Source organism: Rhinatrema bivittatum, chromosome 1 (genome assembly GCF_901001135.1).
Source record: "Rhinatrema bivittatum chromosome 1, aRhiBiv1.1, whole genome shotgun sequence".
In the NCBI taxonomy this organism is placed as follows: domain Eukaryota; kingdom Metazoa; phylum Chordata; class Amphibia; order Gymnophiona; family Rhinatrematidae; genus Rhinatrema; species Rhinatrema bivittatum.
In genome coordinates, this window is record NC_042615.1 from 206,088,147 (window position 1) to 206,107,460 (window position 19,314).

The 19,314-nt window shown below is 48.2% G+C and overlaps 1 protein-coding gene across 3 annotated transcripts in view; it reads left to right on the forward strand.

The window, feature by feature from the left end:
- Positions 1-19,314, forward strand: part of ZBTB49 (zinc finger and BTB domain containing 49) — a 112,393-nt gene that overhangs the window by 57,740 nt on the left and 35,339 nt on the right. For all 3 annotated transcript variants that reach the window (XM_029591001.1, XM_029590991.1, XM_029591010.1), the window contains one exon: positions 18,422-18,495. In XM_029591001.1, coding sequence (XP_029446861.1) covers positions 18,422-18,495 — 74 coding nt within the window. The remainder of the gene's footprint in view (positions 1-18,421; positions 18,496-19,314) is intronic.

Below are 19,314 nucleotides of genomic sequence, written 5' to 3' on the forward strand. Positions count from 1 at the left end.
GTGCAAAGATTTTCCAGGTGAAGAAAGGTCAATGGCTCATTCAGTTTGGATGCCCTGATTCAAGACAGGCTGGTTCTGAGTCATCTTTAGATGTTCTTCTGTGACCTCTGGGTATACAGTGTCTTGCAGAAGATTCCCAGGCATTAGGAGCTAGTGTTGATGATAGCTCCTGACTGGGAAAGGCATCCCTGGAATGTGGATCTAGTGAGGATGCCGGATAAGATCCGCTATTGTTGACTCAGGACAGAAACCTATTTTTCAGGCACTGGTGGTTCCCAAGGATCCGTTTTGGTTTTCTTATGGCTTTTCCCTTGAGAGGGCTCATTTGTCAAAGTAGGGATATTCTCAGAAGGCTGTAATTTCCTAGCATGAAGCAGATGGACTCAGGACCAATGGGTATAGTGTAATCCTGATAGCAGTTGGAGACTGATCAGATTTCAATCTGACGTCAGCCCTAGTACATATACCCCTGCAGAAAGTGCAGCTCTTCAGTATTTTCCGTCTCCATAGCAGTTAGGGACTACCTGCACACTCTCACAGTGTTAGAACAAATGCAACGGAGAAACAAAACCCAAATTCAGAAGAAAACTTACCTCTACAAACAAGCCCCGCTCTCCTGCGGTGATACCCTCGGGTCCCTCCCCCAATTGAGAATTCCCGAGGTGATTTCCGTGGTCCCTCGGAGGTAAGCCTCGGTCCGGCAGCCGATCCTCGACAGGGACCTAGCCCCCGACTTTGGGCGCAGCTGACAGGCAGCGGGTGCATCCTCGAGCGTGGCAGTGAAGATATTTGCCCTCTCCCCCCACAGTCGGAGACCACCCGGAACGAAACCGGGAAGCACCGAAGACAAGGTAAGGTAGAAATCTTCTTCTAAGACTCCGGTCTCCGAGGTTCGAGGAGTCGCACAGGTCGCCGGCCGGGACCAGTGCCGCCGGGTTGATCCGCCCTAGCAGGGATAGTCCCCGGTTAGATCCAAGGGTCCTCCCACGTGGAGACCCTCCGAGGTGGTCGCCATATTGCCCGTGTGGTCGCCTTCGCCATCTTGGCCCTAATCGCCGCTCTGTCCGCCGCCTCGACCCAGGCGCACAAGGCTAGCTAGGCGCACAAAATACATGTGCGCATAAGGTTACACACACAAGTGCCGCGCACATAAGATACGCGCGCAGCAAGCGCTTACTGGGCCGGGCGCATAACTGCGGCTTAGGCGCACAGCTGTGCGCACACAACCCACATGCACAATATCACGCCAAAGCGCATAAAGATTTACACGCCTATATCCATGGCACCACCAGAAACGGAGATCAAGGCTCAAGGCCTCTGCCCAGCATGCCACATCAGAGCTGCACAAAACGAAGAGGCCAACGCCCTGTGCGTCCAGTGCGAGGAGGCCTGGGAGATCCAGCCCAGGGCCAGTCCCACCCAGGGCCGAGTACTAGCTCCTCAATGAGTACCCCGGACCTAGCAAATTCCAGTGGGACACCCCCTCAAATGGGGACCCACAGGGACTCAGCGCCCCCTAGCTTGGACCTAGCATCCATCTCATGGGTGGAATTCTTCAAAGGCCTACACACCTTTGTTCACATGCAGACGGAGCCTCCAGCAAAACAGCACAGCCTCCACCAGAAGACCTTTCTGTCCCAGGCCCCTCTAGGCCCAGACAAATGTTTCCACCGCCCAGAAGTCCCACCTACGGGGACACTGATAACTCTGAAGAGGAATCAGAGCCCCTAGAAGAGGGGGAACTCCCCTCGGGGACAGAGTCTCACCGGACCATGGGACGCTTCTTCACCAAGGACGAGCTCCCAGACCTGGTCACCCACAGCCTGAAGGAGCTTGCTATCCCGGACACAAGCGCTTCAGGGGAACCTAAGACGAATTCCCTGCTAGAGGGACTCCGCCAGACCTCTCGCCATTTTCCTCTGTTACAAGCCGTCCAGCAGCTAAATGACCTGGAATGGAGTGCTCCAGAGTCCTCATTCAAAGGGGGACGGGCTATGGCAGCCATGTACCCTCTGGACCTTCTGACATGCCCAAACATGGATGACATGGTCTGCGCGGTCTCGAAACACACCACTATCCCATTGGAGGGAGGTGCAGCGCTCAAAGATGCTCATGACCGACGTCTGGAATCCATCCTTAAACAATCCTTTGATGTCGCTGCTATGCCCCTACAAATAGCGGCCTGCTGCACCGTGGTGACACATGCCTGCCTATCACAGACCAGAAGCAACACCCCTGGGGAAGCCATGGAACCAGCAGTATCATTCCTTGCGGATGCTGCTTCCGATCTGGTGTGCACAGCGGCTAGAGGAGTGTCATCAGCTGTTGCAGCCAGGAGGCAACTCTGGCTCCGAAGCTGGTCGGTCGATACATCTTCCAAAACGCGACTCACAAGGATGCCCTTCAAGGGATCCCTCCTGTTCGGCAGCGAACTAGAGAAACTGGTGAACAAATGGGGCGAGTCCCCATTGCTGCGACTACTGGAGGACAGGAATAAGAAACACCAACAACCCTTCCCCCGATCTTCCAGGGGCAGAAGTTTGCAGCGCTTCAATCCATACAGAAACTCTTATCACGCGCCTCGTCCTACAGGCAGGAACCAGTCCTTTCGGAACAAGCAAAACAAAAGGGGAACCAGCTCGGGCCCCGGCCCCAACCGCACCCCACAATGAGATTTGGCCGATCCGTCCAAAGGAAGAAGCCATAGGGGGCAGACTTGCCCTATTCTACCAAAGATGGGTCAAGATAACTTCAGACAAGTGGGTCCTAACCATCATTCGAGAAGGATACTTCCTCCGAACCCCTCAGGACAAGTTCGTGGAATCCCCCTGCCATGAACCCTCCAAGAGGATGGCAGTGGAGGCTACTCTGACCAGATTACTGGCCCTAGAGGCCATAACCCCAGTGCCTCCACAACAAATAAATACTGGACACTATTCCTTTTATTTTATCGTCCCCAAGAAAGAGGGATCCCCCACTTCCGCATGGAAACCCTACACTCTGTAATAAGGGTGATACAACCGGGAGAGTTCCTCACAATCCTACACCTGTCGGAAGCCTACCTACACTTTCCGATCCATCAAGAACATCAGCGCTTCCTTCGCTTCAAAATCCTGGACTGTCACTACCAGTTCCAGGCATTATCCTTCGGGCTAGCCACAGCACCCCGGACGTTCACCAAGATAATAGTGGTGGTGGTGGTGGCAACACTGAGGAAGGAAGGAATCCTCATACACCCTTACCTAGACGATTGGTTGATCAGGGCGAACTCCCCAGAGAAAAGTCGCCAGGCAACCAGCAGAGTCAAGACCCTACTGGAGAGCCTCGGATGGGTGGTCAACACAAACAAGAGCTGTCTGCAACCCTCATAGACCCTCGAATACTTAGGAGTCCGATTCGACACCAAGGAAGACAAGGTCATCCTGACACTGGCGAGGAGATTAAAACTGATGAACCAGTTGCGAACCCTGCTGAGCGAACATCGCCCCACAGCATGGGATTACCTACAAGTCCTCGGTCTCATAGCATCCACACTGGAAGTAGTACCATGGGTACGACCTCATATGAGGCCCCTAAAGCGCTCACTCCTATCGCGATGGAGCCCACTGTCTCAGAACTACATCATATGTCTACCGCTCCTGGGCAAAGCTCGAACCCAACTATGGTGGTGGCTACAAGACTGCCACCTGAGCCAGAGAAAGAGACTATCCTCACAGACCTGGATCCTGCTCACCACGGACGCCAGCCTAGCCTACGAGGATGGGGAGCACACTGTAAAGAGCTAACCGCCCAAGGGCAGTGGAACGCAGAAGAGTCGGGGTGGAACATCAATCGCCTAGAAGCCAGGGCAGTCAGACTAGCCTGCCTAAGGTTCGGTCTCAGACTCCAAGACAAAGCGGTCAGGGTAATGTCGGACAATGCCACAACAGTGGCCTACATCAACCGTCAGGGAGGAACCAGAAGCCAACAGGGGTCCCTGGATATAGACCCCCTAATATTGTGAGCGGAAGGGAACCTCCAGGAGATCTCGGCCGTCCACATCACCGGGAAAGACAACATCACGGTGGATTACCTCAGCAGAGAACGTCTAGACCCAGGAGAATGGAAGCTGTCGACAACAGCGTTCTAACTGATAGTGAACCGTTGGGGAACACCAACCATGGGCTTCTGGCAAACCGGTCCAACGCCCAAATACCCAGTTACTTCAGCCGCAGACAGGAACCTCAGTCCCAAGGCATCGATACCCTGGTTCAGACATGGCCACAGGAGACTTTGCTATACGCCTTCCCACCGTGGCCCCTACTAGGCGCGATCATTCACAAGATAAGTCTACACAGGGGACAGGTTCTTCTTGTGGCCCCCGACTGGCCAAGAAGACCATGGTACGCAGACATGCGGAGAATACTGACAGGAAACCCCCTGCCCCTACAGAGACCTGCTCCAACAAGGACCGATCCTCCACGAGGACCCAGCTCAATTCTCTCTTAATGTCTGGCCATTGAGAGGGCTCGCCTGAGAAAGAGCGGATACTCGGGGGCTGTAATAGACACCCTACTCAGAGCACGCAAATTCTCCACATCTCTAACATACATAAGGTTGTGGAGAGTATTCAAAGCCTGGTGCGAGGACTACAACATCATACCTCGCTTAGTCAAAATTCCTGCGGTCGTGGAATTCCTAAAGAACGGCCTGCAGAAGGGATTATCCCTCAACTCCATCAAGGTACAGGTGGCCGCATTGTCATGCTACGGCGCCAAGAACGAGGGCGGCAGCAAAGCCTCTCACCCGGATGTCTGCCGCTTCCTGAAAGGAGTTAAGCACATCCGACCTCCCCTAAAGTGGCTGGTACCTCTTTGGAATCTCAACCTGGTCCTGGATTTCTTAGCAGGAGCCTCGTTTAGACCGCTCCGCGGCCTGTCTCTCCGACTGTTAACATTGAAAACAGCCTTCCTGCTGGCAGTCTGTTCAGCCCGTCGCATATCCGAGCTGCAAGCATTGTCCTGTCATGAGCCGTTCCTCAGGCTCACCCCTGGAACCATCCAGTTGCGCACGGTTCCCTCATTCCTCCCCAAAGTGGTGTCTCACTTCCACCTTTAATCAAACCATCTCGCTACCATCGCCAGATGAACATAAGAATTCAGAAGAGGCCAAAAGTCTACGCCACCTCAACATCGGCAGACTCCTGGCCAGATATCTGGAGATGTTGGAGTCCATACGAAAGACAGACCACCTGTTCGTCCTTCACAGCGGGAAGAAGCAAGGGGAAGCGGCCTCACGAGCAACCATAGCTCGCTGGATCAAGGAAGCCATCAAGGCGACCTACGTAGAAGCAGGCAAGCCGCCGCCTCTACAAATCAAGGCCCATTCTACGAGGGCCCAGGCAGTGTCCTGCGCAGAAACCAAGATGCTGTTACCCGCCGAGACTTGCAGGGCGGTGACATGGTCCTCCATCCACACCTTTTCCAGGTTTTACCGCCTGGATGTTCAGGCTCGGGAGGACACAGCATTCGCAAGGGCAGTACTAAGTGGGTCACGGGCAGCCTCCCACCTGGTTCAGGAGTAGCTTTTATACATCCCATTGGTCTTGAGTCCATCTGCTACACGCTAGGAAATGGAGAAATTACTTACCTGATTATTTTGTTTTCCTTAGTGTAGACAGATGGACTCAGCATCCCACCCTTGGCTGCCATTACTCATGAAAGCCTCGGGGGACTGCTCCGAGAGCAAGAGAATCAAGGGTAAGCTATGCTTTCCTTCATCTAGGGCACCCATCCTACCGGGTGTTGACGTTTCCCGGTTGAGGGCACTGGCGGTCTCCAGCTATAGCCAATTCAACTGATTCAAGTTAATCAAATTAACCAAGTTATAAAGTTAATCAGGTTATTCAAGTTATGAAGTTATGCAAGTTATTCAAATTAGTCAGTCACACATATATCCACAATGCTTTTTGAGGAGAATACTGAAGAGCTGCACTTCCTGCAGGGGTATATGTACTAGGGCTGACGTCAGATTGAAATCTGTTCTGTCTCCAACTGCTATCAGGAGTACACTATACCCATTGGTCCTGAGTCTATCTGTCTTCACTAAGGAAAACGAAATTATCAGGTAAGTAATTTCTCCAATATTTTGTGGTACAAGAAAGTTTCCATATCCATGGCATATGTAAGAGTCTGGAAATTATTTGGGGTTTGGTGCTTAGTTAAGAAGATCTTGATGATAGGAACTTCAATACCTGCTATCTTAGAATTCCTGCAGGGGGGATTGGATAAGGATTGGCCCTTAACTCCCTAAAGGTGCAGGTAGAAGCTATTGCCTGTTACAGAGGCTGGTTGATGAGCAGATCCTTATCGTCTCATCTAGATGTGTGACATTTCCTTCAGGGAGTGAAACCTATTCAGTCTCTGGTGAAAGAGTCAGAATCTGCTTGGAATCTGAATTTGGCATGGATATACCTGTATGGTCAGCCATTTGAGCCTTCGAGAGAGGAGTCACTTAAGCTGCTCTCTCTTAAGGTGGTGATTTTTGGTAGCAGTCTGTTCTGCCAGATGAATTTTGGAGCTGCAGGCTGCGAGGTATAGGGAGCTCTTTATTGGCTTTTTCAGATGAGGCAGTGAAGATTCACATGGTTCCTTTGTTCCTCCTTAAGGTGGTCTCACCTTTTTTTATTCTAACCAAATTGTGTCTCTCTCTTCCTTTCAAAAATATAGGATTGTTTGAAATGTCCCTTTAATGTTCAAAAAGCACTTTGCAAAAATGACAGTTACATATGGGTGACTGTTTTGCGACTTCCAGATTATATCTGATTGGTTTACTGATTTTTGTATTCACTTTTTGTATGGCTGAAGTCTATGCTGTCCAAATTCGTTATGAGACAGATAGCAAAGATTCTCCAAGGACAAGCAGGATGATAGTCCTCACACATGGGTGACATCATCAGATGGAGCCCCAACATGGAAAACATATGTCAAAGTTTCTAGAACTTTGACTTGACACACTTAGCATGCCCTATACCACACATCCATACAGGGTCCCTCACCAGTCTCTCTTTCTGCGCAGCTGTAAGCATCGCAGTGTGAGTGAGCTCACTTTGGCTTTTTGGCCTATTTTGGAAAACTTCTCTTTTCTCGCTTTTTGCTGAATTTTTTCTTCGCGGTGTTAGATACTGGGTCCCTCTCAGTGCTTCTCCTTGGTGTTCCTAGTCAGGATTTTCAACACTTCTGGCAAGTTTCCTATTGTGGTTGATTCCCCTACGGCGACAGTGCCTAGGTGCCCACCAGCCATTGACACCCGCTGCCATCAATTTTTACTTTGCAGCCCTTTTTATTTTGTCCCATCATGGCCACGTCTGGTTTTCGGCAGTGCCCCGATGCCCGAGGACCATATCCATTATGGACTCCCATGAGATATTTCTCCTATGCCTGGAAGAATCACATGACTTCCAGGGTTGCCACTTATACACACAAATGACCTCGAAGGGACATCGTCCTTGGCTGGACAAGATGGAACAGCTCTTTTGGGTTGAAGAAGGTCAAGCCATTGTTATCGATGGACCTCTGAGCCGCACCGATGGATACTGCGCCATTGATATCTGGGGGGGGGGACCGACCACTGTCTATCTTCTCCAGACTGAAGATAGAAACATAGAAATGATGGCAGAAGACCAAACTGTCCATCCAGTCTGCCCAGCAAGCTTTCACACTTATTTTTTTCATACTTTTTTTTTACTCTTGTCCCTTTTAAGTAACTTTTTGGTTCTATTTCCCTTCCACCCCTGCCAACGATGTAGATAGCAGTGCTGGAGCTGCATCTAAAAGTATCTAGCTAATTGGTTTGGGGTAGTAATCGCCGTAAAAGCAAGTTGCTCCCATGCTTGTTTACCCAGCCTGTGCAATTCAGTCCTTGTTGGTAGTTGTCTGAATATAAATAATCTTTTCTTCATTCCCCCTGCCATTGAAACAGAGAGCTATGCTGGGTATAAATTGAAAGTGGAGTATCAGGCTTATTTGGTTTGGGGTAGTAACTGCCGTAACAAGGAGGAAGTGGTGAAGACCAGAACTGTGAAGGACTTCAAAGGGGCGTGGGATAAACACTGTGGATCCATAAAGTCAAGAGGCCGCCAATGAAGAGTAGGTGACTCGCCAGAATGATGGCTACTGCCTGGAGACAATACCCTTATTCAATAAACATACACATGGTTACTGTGACTCCAACATCACTCTAAGCTTCAACAGCAAGAGGAAATGTGGAAAAAAGGATTTGCACTCTCAAAGACGGGAGTAGCTGGCTTGTTACGGCGGTTACTACCCCAAACCAAATATCCAAATTACTACCTCCACCTTCCTCTATTCCTGATGCCTTTCAACTAGCTTGATCACTCCATTCTTATACTTCACTTTCAATGCATATCCAGCATAGTTCTCTGCTTCAACAGCAGGGGAGAAGAAAAACTGTTACTTCACACATCCAGCAGAGCTCTCTGCTTAAACGGCAGGGGAAAAGAAAAACTGATACTTCACACATATCCAGCATAACTTCAACGGCAGGGGAGAAGAAAAAAGGATTCACACTCACAAAGCGGGGAGTAGCTGGCTTGTTACGGCGGTTACTACCCCAAACCAAATGTGCCTGATACTTCACTTTCGATGCATATCCAGCATAGCTCTCTGCTTCAACGGCAGGAGAGAAGAAAAAAACTGATACCTCACGCATATCCAGCATAGCTCCCTGCTTCAACGGCAGGGGAGAAGATAAACAACCAATAAGGGCTGTATAACATAATCTGGGTAAAAACAAATAAGCATGGGTGTAGCTTGCTTATTGCGGTGGTTACTACCCCTACTACCTCTAACTAATCAAGCTAGATATTTCACTTGGATGCAGCTCCATCACCGCTCTCTACATTAATGGCGGAGGTGGAAGGGAATTAGAACCAAGAGCTAAGAGAAACAGATAAGTATGAGAGAAAAAATGAGGGAAGCTTGCTGGGCAGACTGGATGGGCCATTTGGTCTTCTTCTGCCGTCATTTCTATGTTTCTATGTTTCTATAAGCAAGCTACTCCCCTGCTTTTATGTGCAAATCCTTTTTTCCACATTTCCTCTTGCCATTGAAGCATAGAGCAATGTTGGAGTCGCATTAACCGTGTGTATGTTTATTGAATAAGGATATTAATCTCCAGGTAGTAGCAGTCATTCCTGAAAGCCACCCCCATGCCTCTTTTCTCTTCATTCACATCCTCTAGACTTTATGGATCCACAGTATTTATTCCACGCCCCTTTGCAATCCTTCACAGTTTTGGTCTTCATCACTTCCTCCAGAAGGCGTTCCAGGCATCCACCACCCTCTCCGTGAAGAAATAGTTCCTGATATTGGTTCTGAGTCTTCCTCCCTGGAGTTTTAAATCGTGACCCCTGGTTCTGCTGATTTTTTTTTTGCAAACGGAAAAGGTTTGTCGTTGTCTTTGGATTATTAAAATCTTTCAAGTATCTGAAAATCTGTATCATATCACCCCTGCTCCTCCTTTCCTCCAGGGTGTACATATTTAGATTCTTCAATCTCTCCTCATAAGTCATTCGATGAAGACCCTCCACCTTTTTGGTCGCCCTTCTCTGGACCACCTCCATCCTGTCTCTGTCCCTTTGGAGATACGGTCTCCAGAACTGAGCACAGTACTCTAGGTGAGGCCTCACCAGGGATCTGTACAAGGGGATAATCACTTCCCTTTTCTTACTCTATATTCCTCTCTCTATGCAGCCCAGCATTCTTCTGGCTTTAGCTATCGCCTTGTCACATTATTTCACAGACTTCAGATCATTAGACACTATCACCCCAAGGTCTCTTTCCTGCTCCGTGCACATCAGCCCTTCTCCCCCCATCAAATACAGTTCTTTCGGATTTCCACACCCCATATGCATGACTGCACTTCTTGGCATTGAATCTCAGCTGCCATATCTTCGACCACTCTTCCAGTTTCCTTAAATCCTGTCTCATTCTCTCCACTCCTTCCAGCGTGTCCACTCTGTTGCAGCTCTTAGTGTCATCCACAAAAAGACAAACCTTACCTTCTATCCCATCCACAATGTCGCTCACAAAGATGTTGAACAGGACCGGTCCCAACACCGATCCTTGCGGCACTCCGCTCAACACCGCTCTTTCTTCAGAATAAGTTCCATTTAACATCACACATTGTCTTCTGTCCGTCAACCAGTTTGCAATCCAGGCCACCACCTCGACATTCACTCCTAAGCTTCTCATTTTATTCACCAGTCTCCTGTGCGGAACCATATCAAAAGCTTTGCTGAAGTCCAAGTAGATGACTTTGAGTGCTCTTCCTCGATCCAATTCCTTGGTTACCCAATCAAAAAAGTCAATCAGATTTGTCTGACAGGATCTTCCCTTGGTGAATCCATGCTGCCTCTGGTCCAGCAATTCTTCCGACTGTAGATAGTTCACTATTCTTTCTTTCAACAGCGACTCCATTACTTTCTCCACCACCAAGGTGAGGCTAACCGGTCTGTAGTTACCAGCCTCTTCTCTGTTTCCACTCTTGTGAAGCGGGATCACCACCACTCTTCTCCAATCACACAGCACCACTCCTGAGTCTAGGGATCTATTGAACAGGTCACACAGTGGACCCGCCAGCACATCTATGAGCTCCCTCAGTATCCTGGGATAAACCTCATCAGGCCCCATGGCTTTGTCCACTTTCACTTTCCCCAGCTCTTCCCATACATTCTCTACTGTAAATGGAGTTACATCTACTCCATTCCCCTCCAGTTTCTTGTTAACTAGTGACGGTCCTTCTCCAGGGTCTATTTAGTGAACACAGAGCTGAAGTATTCATCAAATCTCTCTCCACACATTGATCCTTTTCATCTTTCAATTTCACTATACCACTTGAACCTTTCTCCTTTCACTGATGTATCTGAAAAATGTTTTCACCTCTCTGTACCTCCTTGGCAATCCTTTCTTCTGCTTGACTTTTTGCCATCTTGATTGCTTTCTTTGTCTCCCTCATTTCTACCATAAGAACATAAGAAAATGCCATACTGGGTCAGACCAAGGGTCCATCAAGCCCAGCATCCTGTTTCCAACAGTGGCCAATCCAGGCCATAAGAACCTGGCAAGTACCCAAAAACTAAGTCTATTCCATGTAACCATTGCTAATGGCAGTGGCTATTCTCTAAGTGAACTTAATAGCAGGTAATGGACTTCTCCTCCAAGAACTTATCCAATCCTTTTTTAAACACAGCTATACTAACTGCACGAACCACATTCTCTGGCAACAAATTCCAGAGTTTAATTGTGCGTTGAGTAAAAAAGAACTTTCTCCGATTAGTTTTAAATGTGCCCCATGCTAACTTCATGGAGTGCCCCCTAGTCTTTCTACTACCATATATTCTTCTTTGTGCTCCTCCCTTTGGGATCATTTATATTTTTTGAATGCTGTTCTTTTAGCCTTTATTTTGTCAGCCACCTCCTTTGAGAACCAGATAGGTTTCATTTTTCTTTTGCTTTTCTTTACTTTTTTTGTCATTGGCCTCTGCACCAGGGAAGGATTGGACTGAGCATCGAGGGAAGCCAAAGAAGCATCTGCACGGGTCCCAGTCAGTGTCTGGTGCCAGGCACGGGGATGCACCAGCTCATGCTGCAATGCCCTCAAGGTGCCCCCATACATGGAGCGCCAGTCCTCCATCTGTGCTGGAGGTTTGCGACTGTCTCCATCGGTCCTGATGCCAGTCACTAATCTGCCTCATGGGTCTGAAGAAGATCTGGCCACCCCTCCTTCCTCCCAGTCTATGTTGGCATCGGCAAAATTTGAGGAGGGGTTAGAGCTGCGAGCCTAGCTGGCAGTGGAATGGGCGCTGCAAAGCATCAGTCCTGTGGCACAGACGGCACAGGAGCTGGTACCATCTGTCTTGGCACCGCTGCTGGAGAAGCTCAATGCGCTCATCTGTGCATTACTGACCTAGCTGGCATTCGTTTCTGGCACAGCATCGGTGCCCAGCGGGGCACCAGTGCCTCCCCCTGTCAATACGGTGGTCGTTGCCAGTACCTTCAAGGAGGAAGCTCCACCCAGTCAGGTAGAGTTGCCAAGACCCCAGTCCAGTTTTGCCGGTGACTGCACCTCAAGATGAAGGCTGAGCACCTAGGACCCCATCCCCTGTGGCTTACAGTGAGGATGATGGTCTTTTTATTAGACCCTTCTCCAGAAGAGCAAAAGAAGTCTCCACCTGAGAACTTAATCTTCTCAGAGTTTGTCACTGTGATGGCAAAACCCATCCCATTTCAGTTACTGACGGCGGAGGATGCCAGGCACAAAATGCTTAAGATCCTCCAGTTCTTGGAGCCTCATAAGGAGATTGTGGCAGTCCCGCTACACGACATCCTTAAGCAGCTGCTGCTGAGAATATGGGAACATCCCCTTACGGTGCCTCCTATTAACAAGAAGGCTGACGGTGTCTACCTCATCCAGAAGGCTGCCAGATTTGACAAGCGTCAGCTACCTCACCAGTTAGTGTTGGTCAAATCTACTCTCCAGAGAGCCAAACATTCTAGGACTCATTCCTCTGCGCCCCTGGGGAAGGACCACAGAGTGATGGATGCTCTTGGGAGGAAAGTGTTTCAGGGGGCCGTGCTCAGGGCCCGCATTGCTTCCTATCAGCTCTACATGAGCCAGTACTTGCGGGACATCTGGAAGCAGGTGCAGGAGTTGGCCAAGCAGCTACCTTACCAGCAGCGGGACACCCTTATGTTGCTGGTGCATAAGGGCCTGGAGTGCAGGAAACATGAGGTCCAAACGACTTATGATGACTTTGAGATGGTATCTAGGGTCTCTGCAGCGGGAATCAGCACCTGCAGAATGATATGACTGCGGGCCTCTATCTCCAACCAGAGGTACAAGAACGACTTGCCGACATGCCATATACTGGGGAGAATCTCTTTGGAGATAGTGATGGACATGGTGGCCCAGCTCCAGGACAATCATGAAACCCTCCAACAACTGTCCGCCAGCATGCCTGGCCCATCCTCCTCTTCTAGGAGGTCAGCATGAACAGGACAGAGGAAATCTTTCTATTGCCAGAGGAAGTGCTATCCTTCACCCCCCTCACTTGGATCAACAGCATCAGGGCTCCTGTGGCCGTCCTAGACAACAGAGAGCCCTTAAGCCCCAGCTGGCACCTCAGTCAACTCCAGGGACAGCGTTTTGACTGGATCTTAGCAAGAGTAGGCCAGTCACCCATACCCAGGACGTTGGACCCTCTGGTAGGGGGTAAGCTTTGATTCTTTGCGAACTAGTGGTCCAGTATAACCTCGGACCAATCGGTTCTTTCCATCATCTGTCAAGAATACCAATTGAATATATTGAGTGCCTGCCAAATTGCCCCTCATGCCCATTTTGGGGACCGATAGTACATCAGGAGGTACTGCTAGTGGAGCTCTCCTCCCTCTTAACGGCCAGAGCGGTCAAGCCTGTCTCACCAGGGCAAAGAGGGAGGGGATTCTATTCCAGGTACTTCCTGATTCCAAAGAGAACAGGAGGACCCCATCCCATCCTAGACCTCAAACATTTCTAAATTCAAGAAGGTTTCCCTGGGCACCTTGATCCAAGAGTGGACTGTCTATGCTGCCTTGATCTAAAGGATGCATACGCTCACATTGAGATCTTCCCCAGTCCCAGGAAGTATTTCCAATTTGTGGTGGGGAAGTAGCATTTCCGGTACCAGATGTTGCCATTCAGACTAGCATCAGCACCACGAGTCTTCACAAAATGCCTGGCTGTGGTGGCAGTGCCCCTCCGTAGACTGGAGGTGCATGATTTCCCCTATCTGGATGATTGGTTGGTCGAGTACATAGGCAGGTGCTGTCGGGCCTTGTGCTTGACCATTTGGGTGTTGGAGTCGCTAGCATTGTCAACCTGAAATCCTGTCTCGGCCGTCACCTCAATTGGACTTCATAGGAGCCCTGCTAGACATTGTTCAGGCCAAGGCCTTACTGCCTCATCAGCGGGCTGTCACTCTGATGACCATCGTGGCAGAGACTTCAGCGGAGCTAGCAGGTGTCAGCCTGGCACATGTTGAGGCTGTTGGGCCATATAGCCACAACTGTCCTTGTACTCCCTTGGCACGATTACACATGCGCAGAGCCCAATGGCCAATGAGGTCGCAGTGGTGGCAGGCCATGCAGAACTTCCTGGACTGCATCCGAGTCGCACCATCTCTCCGGGATTCGTTATCCTGGTGGGGAGTACTTTTGAATCTAGACATCTCTTCTTCAAGACCTCCTACTCAAATTGTCCTAACCACAGATGTGTCCACCCTGGGCTGGAAAGCTCATGTAGATTGGCTCAGCACTCAGGGTCTCTGGTCTGCTCAGGAAAGCTGTTGTCAAATCAACTTCCTGGAGCTTCAGGCGATCAGGTATGTGCTATGGGCTTTCAGAGATCGGCTGTCCAACAAAGTTGTCCTGATCTAAACCAACAACCAAGTAGCGATGTGGTATGTCAACATGTAGGGAGGTATGGGATCGTACCTCCTGTCTTAGGAAGTAGTCCAGATCTGATCATGGGCCTTGTAACCATGGGATTGTGCACTGGGCCATGTACCTGGCCAGGACGAAGAACGTGGTAGCGGACAGACTATGTTGTGTATTCAGATCCCACGAGTGGTCCCTGGACTAGGGGTTAGCAAATCAGATATTCCGCCTCTGGGGGAGCTCGGACGTAGATGTATTCACATTCCCTTTCAAAAAGAAGGTGCCTCTGTTCTGCTCCCAGTAAAGGTCAGACAGCAAACCAGCCTCGGATGCCCTTGCCCGTCATTGGGGCAAGGGTCTTCTGTATGCATATCCTGCATTTCCCTTAGTGGCGAAAACTCTGAAACTTTGTGAGGACAAGGGGACTATGATCCTCATAACCCTTTGAGGCATAGACTGGTCTGGTTTTCACTCCTATAGAAGTTGTCCATCCAGAGACCTATCAGTCTGGGGACTTCCCAGATCTCATCACGTAAGATTGAGGCAAGTTGTGCCATTCCAATCTCCAGGCCCTTTTGCTCACAGCCCGGATGTTGAAAGGTTAATTCTACTACCTCTCGATCTCTCAGAGGATGTGCTCGGGTCCAGGTGGCTTCTAGGAAGCCTTCCACTTGAAAGTCCTGTGGACTGAAGTGGAAGAGATTTTCTGTGTGGTGTGAGCAGAAGGCTCTAGATCCATTTTCCTGCTCTACACAAAAACTGCTTGATTATTTTCACCACCTATCGGAAGCTGGCTTAAAAACCAACTCCGTTAGAGTCCATCTCAGTGTGATTGGTGCATACCACCATGGTGTAGATGGTACGCCCATCTCTGTACAGCCTATAGTTGTACGATTCATGCGGAGCCTGCCTCAATTATAGCCTCTCCTAAGGCCTCCCGCTATGTCTTGGTACCTCAGAGTGGTATTAACTTAGCTGATGGAAGCTCCTTTTGAGCCACTGCACACCTGTGACCTGAGGTACCTGATCTGGAAGGTTATAATTTTGGTGGTAGTTAACTCAGCATGCAGGGTCAGGAAGCTCCAGGCCTTAGTGACTTATCCACCTTACACTTTTATCATGACAGTGTGGTCTTGTGTACGTACCCTAAATTCCTGCCTAAGGTGATGACAGACTTCAGTCTTAACCAGTCCATTGTCCTGCCAACATTCTTTCCCAGGCCCCTTTCGCACCAAGGCAAATGAGCACTACACGGTTTGGACTGCAAGCGAGCCTTAGCCTTCTATGTGGAACAGTCAGAAGCCCACAGGTAGTCCACCCAATTTTTTATTTCTTTTGATAGGAATAGGTTGGGCACTGCCGTTGCCAAACAGACATTATCCAGTTGGCTAGCAGATTGCATCTCCTTCTGTTATGCCCAGGTGGGACTACAACTTGGGGATCATGTCAAGGCTCATTCTGGCAGAGCCATGGCAGAGTCTGTGGCCCAATTGCGAGCAGTTCCTGTTGAGGAGATCTGCAAGGCTGAGATGTGGCGTACTCTCCATACATTCACATTTCACTATTGTCTGGATAGGGATGGCTGACATAACAGTCCTTCGGAATCTGTTTGGGGTGTAGAACCCAGCTCTCCCAGCCTAGAGCATGCTGTTTGGGTTCAGGCTGTCTCCCCCTCTGTTACCAACAGCACTGTTGTGCCCATTGGCACCTGGTTGGGTGTTTGGTTACCTTTTGTGTTGGGGAGCAGCCTGTAGCTAGGGATTCACTCATATACGAGGACTACCATTCTGCTTGTCCTCAGAGAAAGCAGAGTTGCTTACCTGTAACAGGTGTTCTCCGAGGACAGAAGGATATTAGTCCTCACGAAACCCACCCACCACCCCTGGGTATTGGGTTTCTCCAAAATTTTCATTTACATTTATATAGTTCTATTAGAAGACTGGAGAGGGTCCATGCGTGGATGCATGGTATAGAGTATGCTAGGCATGTTCATTGTGCCAAGTCAAAGCTCTAAACACTTTGACATGTTTTCTGTGTCAGGGCTCTATCTAATAGGGATGTGCATTCGTTTGCAACGAAATAGGAAATATCGTCTCTATTTCCTATGTCGTTGCGTTTCGGGGGTGATGAAACGATAAGAAAACCCACGAAATTTTGTGTGGTTTTCTTATTGTATTTGGGGGGGGGAGGAGAAAGGGCACATTAAAAAAAAAAACAAAAAAAAACCAACCCCCAAACCTACCCCAACCCTTCAAAGGTAATTAATTGCAACCCCCCCCCCCAAGACTTACCAAAAGTCCCTGGTGGTCCAGCGCGGTCCCAGGAGCAATCTCCCCCTCTCAGGCTGTCGGCTGCCACTAATCAAAATGGCACCGATGGCCCTTTGCCCTTACCGTGTGACAGGGGCTATCTGTGCCATTGGTTGGCCCCTGTCACATGGTAGGAGCAATGGACGGCCTGCGCTATTTTTTAAGATGACACCAGCCTCCATTTCTCTTACCATGTGACAGAGGCCGGCCAATGGCACTGATAGCCCCTGTCACACAGTAAGGGCAAAGGGCCATCGGTGCCATTTTGATTACTGGCAGCTGACGGCCCGCGAGCAGGAGATTGTTTCCGGGATGCCCCGCTGGACCAGCAGGGAATTTTGGCAAGTTTTTGGGCGGTCGGGAGGGTTGGGGGGTTGCAATTAATTAAATTTGAATGGTTGGGGTGGGTTTTGTTTCATGGGGCAGCCAAAATAAAATCAGCCTGAACCACAGGAAAACAAAATTTCCTGCGGCGGGCCGATAACGAAGGCCAAACCGAAAGGTTCGGCCGAATCACATCTCTACTATCTAATGATGTCACCCATGTGTGAGGACTAACATCCTACTGTCCTCGGAGAACACTTGTTACAAGTAAGCAACTCTGCTTTCTCATTGTGTGGTATCAGCTATTTTCTTTTCTTTTGTTTTTTTTTATTTTTTGTTAGCAAGAACAGTCCCTCTGATCTATGCTCTGTTTTCACTGAGCAACAATATGAATGGTTTATTGTGGCCCTTTATTGATGCATCGGGACCCTTGTTTTCAAAATGCTCAGAACATCACATTGATTGATATTATAAATAACTATTTTGCTTCATTGTTCAGTTCCCCTATTTAATGGGTTGTGGTCTGAAGAAGTGTGATTTTTTTTTTTTTTTTTTTTTTGATAGGGAGGCAGAGGGGAAGTCCATTAGCACCTTCTTTCTCATTCTAGCTCAGTCAGAACAAGTGCTCGGATCCTGGTATCAAGAGCCTTCACTTACAACTACCTAGGGATTTTCTCCCGTATTTTAATAAACACCCACTAGTGTTCCCAGTTTGGTTACTGCTGCAAGGGTTCTGAGGCTGCAAGCTGTGCACCAGGGCTCCTTTCTGAAATCCTGACTTATGAGCTGTAAATCCAGACATCAGATATCGGCTGCTTCTTCCAGCCACAGCCAACCCAGCGTGTGTAAGATGTGATCAGGGAATCAAACATAGGTCTTTTTATATGGCCGCATACAATCCTGTCAATGAGCCACCAGGTAGGCCAAGAAGGGGGGGATTTTAATTGTCTTATTTATTTCAGAACACAACTCTTTCATGAGCTTTAATTGGGGGTCTTTCATTGGAATCTTAGATATGATTTACAGTATGCTCTCTTCAGTTGTGTCAGATACTGTATAATGCTTTGGTAATCTTCTGGTGTCACAGTGAAATCTGTATATGTGTCTCCATGTGTTGCACAAGTAAATTTAGCACTTGCAAGAGGAAGCAGTGCTACTACTTTCTTTGACTAGCAGGGAACTTCCAATTTTAAATTACAAACACCTTTTCACAGTTTTAAGGTCAGAAAATTGATACCTGTCTTGATGCCTGTAGACTAGTTGATTTTTACTTTTACCTCTTTAATAAATAACTTTTCATTATTGTCTTTGCAGGCAGGCAATCTTCAGACTCATTTACGTCGGCACTCTGGTGAAAAACCATACATTTGTGAAATCTGTGGAAAACGGTTAGTGCAAGAGGTTTCCAACCATGAGGAGTTTGCAATACCACAGTAAAGGAAATAATCTACATAGAGCTGCTGTGTTTGAGAAACCTTGCAAACCAGTAGACCCATTAGGAATACCAAGGCTAATGAAAATCTATAGGGAAAGACTTTTATTTTAAAAATAATTTATATTTTAACAGAATCAACAGAAAATCAGATAATTGAGAAAAGGCTGGCAAACTATAAATATATTGCTTTTGTTACACATGTAAGGACTTTATTCCATATAAAATGGAATACATTTTAAATTGTGTGTGGAATTATTATCTTTACTATAGTTTATTTAAGAGATCACAGGCATGTTTTAAAATGGATGCTGTTGTAATGTTTCCCAATGGTAATATGTTTTCTAGGGAGCTTAGGAAAATTGATGGAATTCTCTGGGATTTCTGCTCTGTAGATTTCCACAAACTTATCTTATACTGTACATGTGTAAGGAGCTTCCCTGATATGGTGACTAAATCAAATTGAAATAATAAATAAATGTACTAATACTTTGGTGGGTCATCCTTGCAATCCTACTGTTTTCTGTTAAACTCCATTAAAACAATCTTAGTTTCAGTCTAAATGTAAGCAAGTTTAGGGGTGTAGGGATCTGTCTGCTATAGGAAACTTCAATTGCCTTCCCACCTTACTTCATGATCCTAAGACAGGAAAAAACAATGTGTATTCTCCTCAGATACAGACTTTTATTTATCAGATTTGGCAGGATATAGCATTTAGAAAATAACAATTCCTGTCTCTAACATTCTGGCCACTAAGGACCAGTTTTCCCTAAAG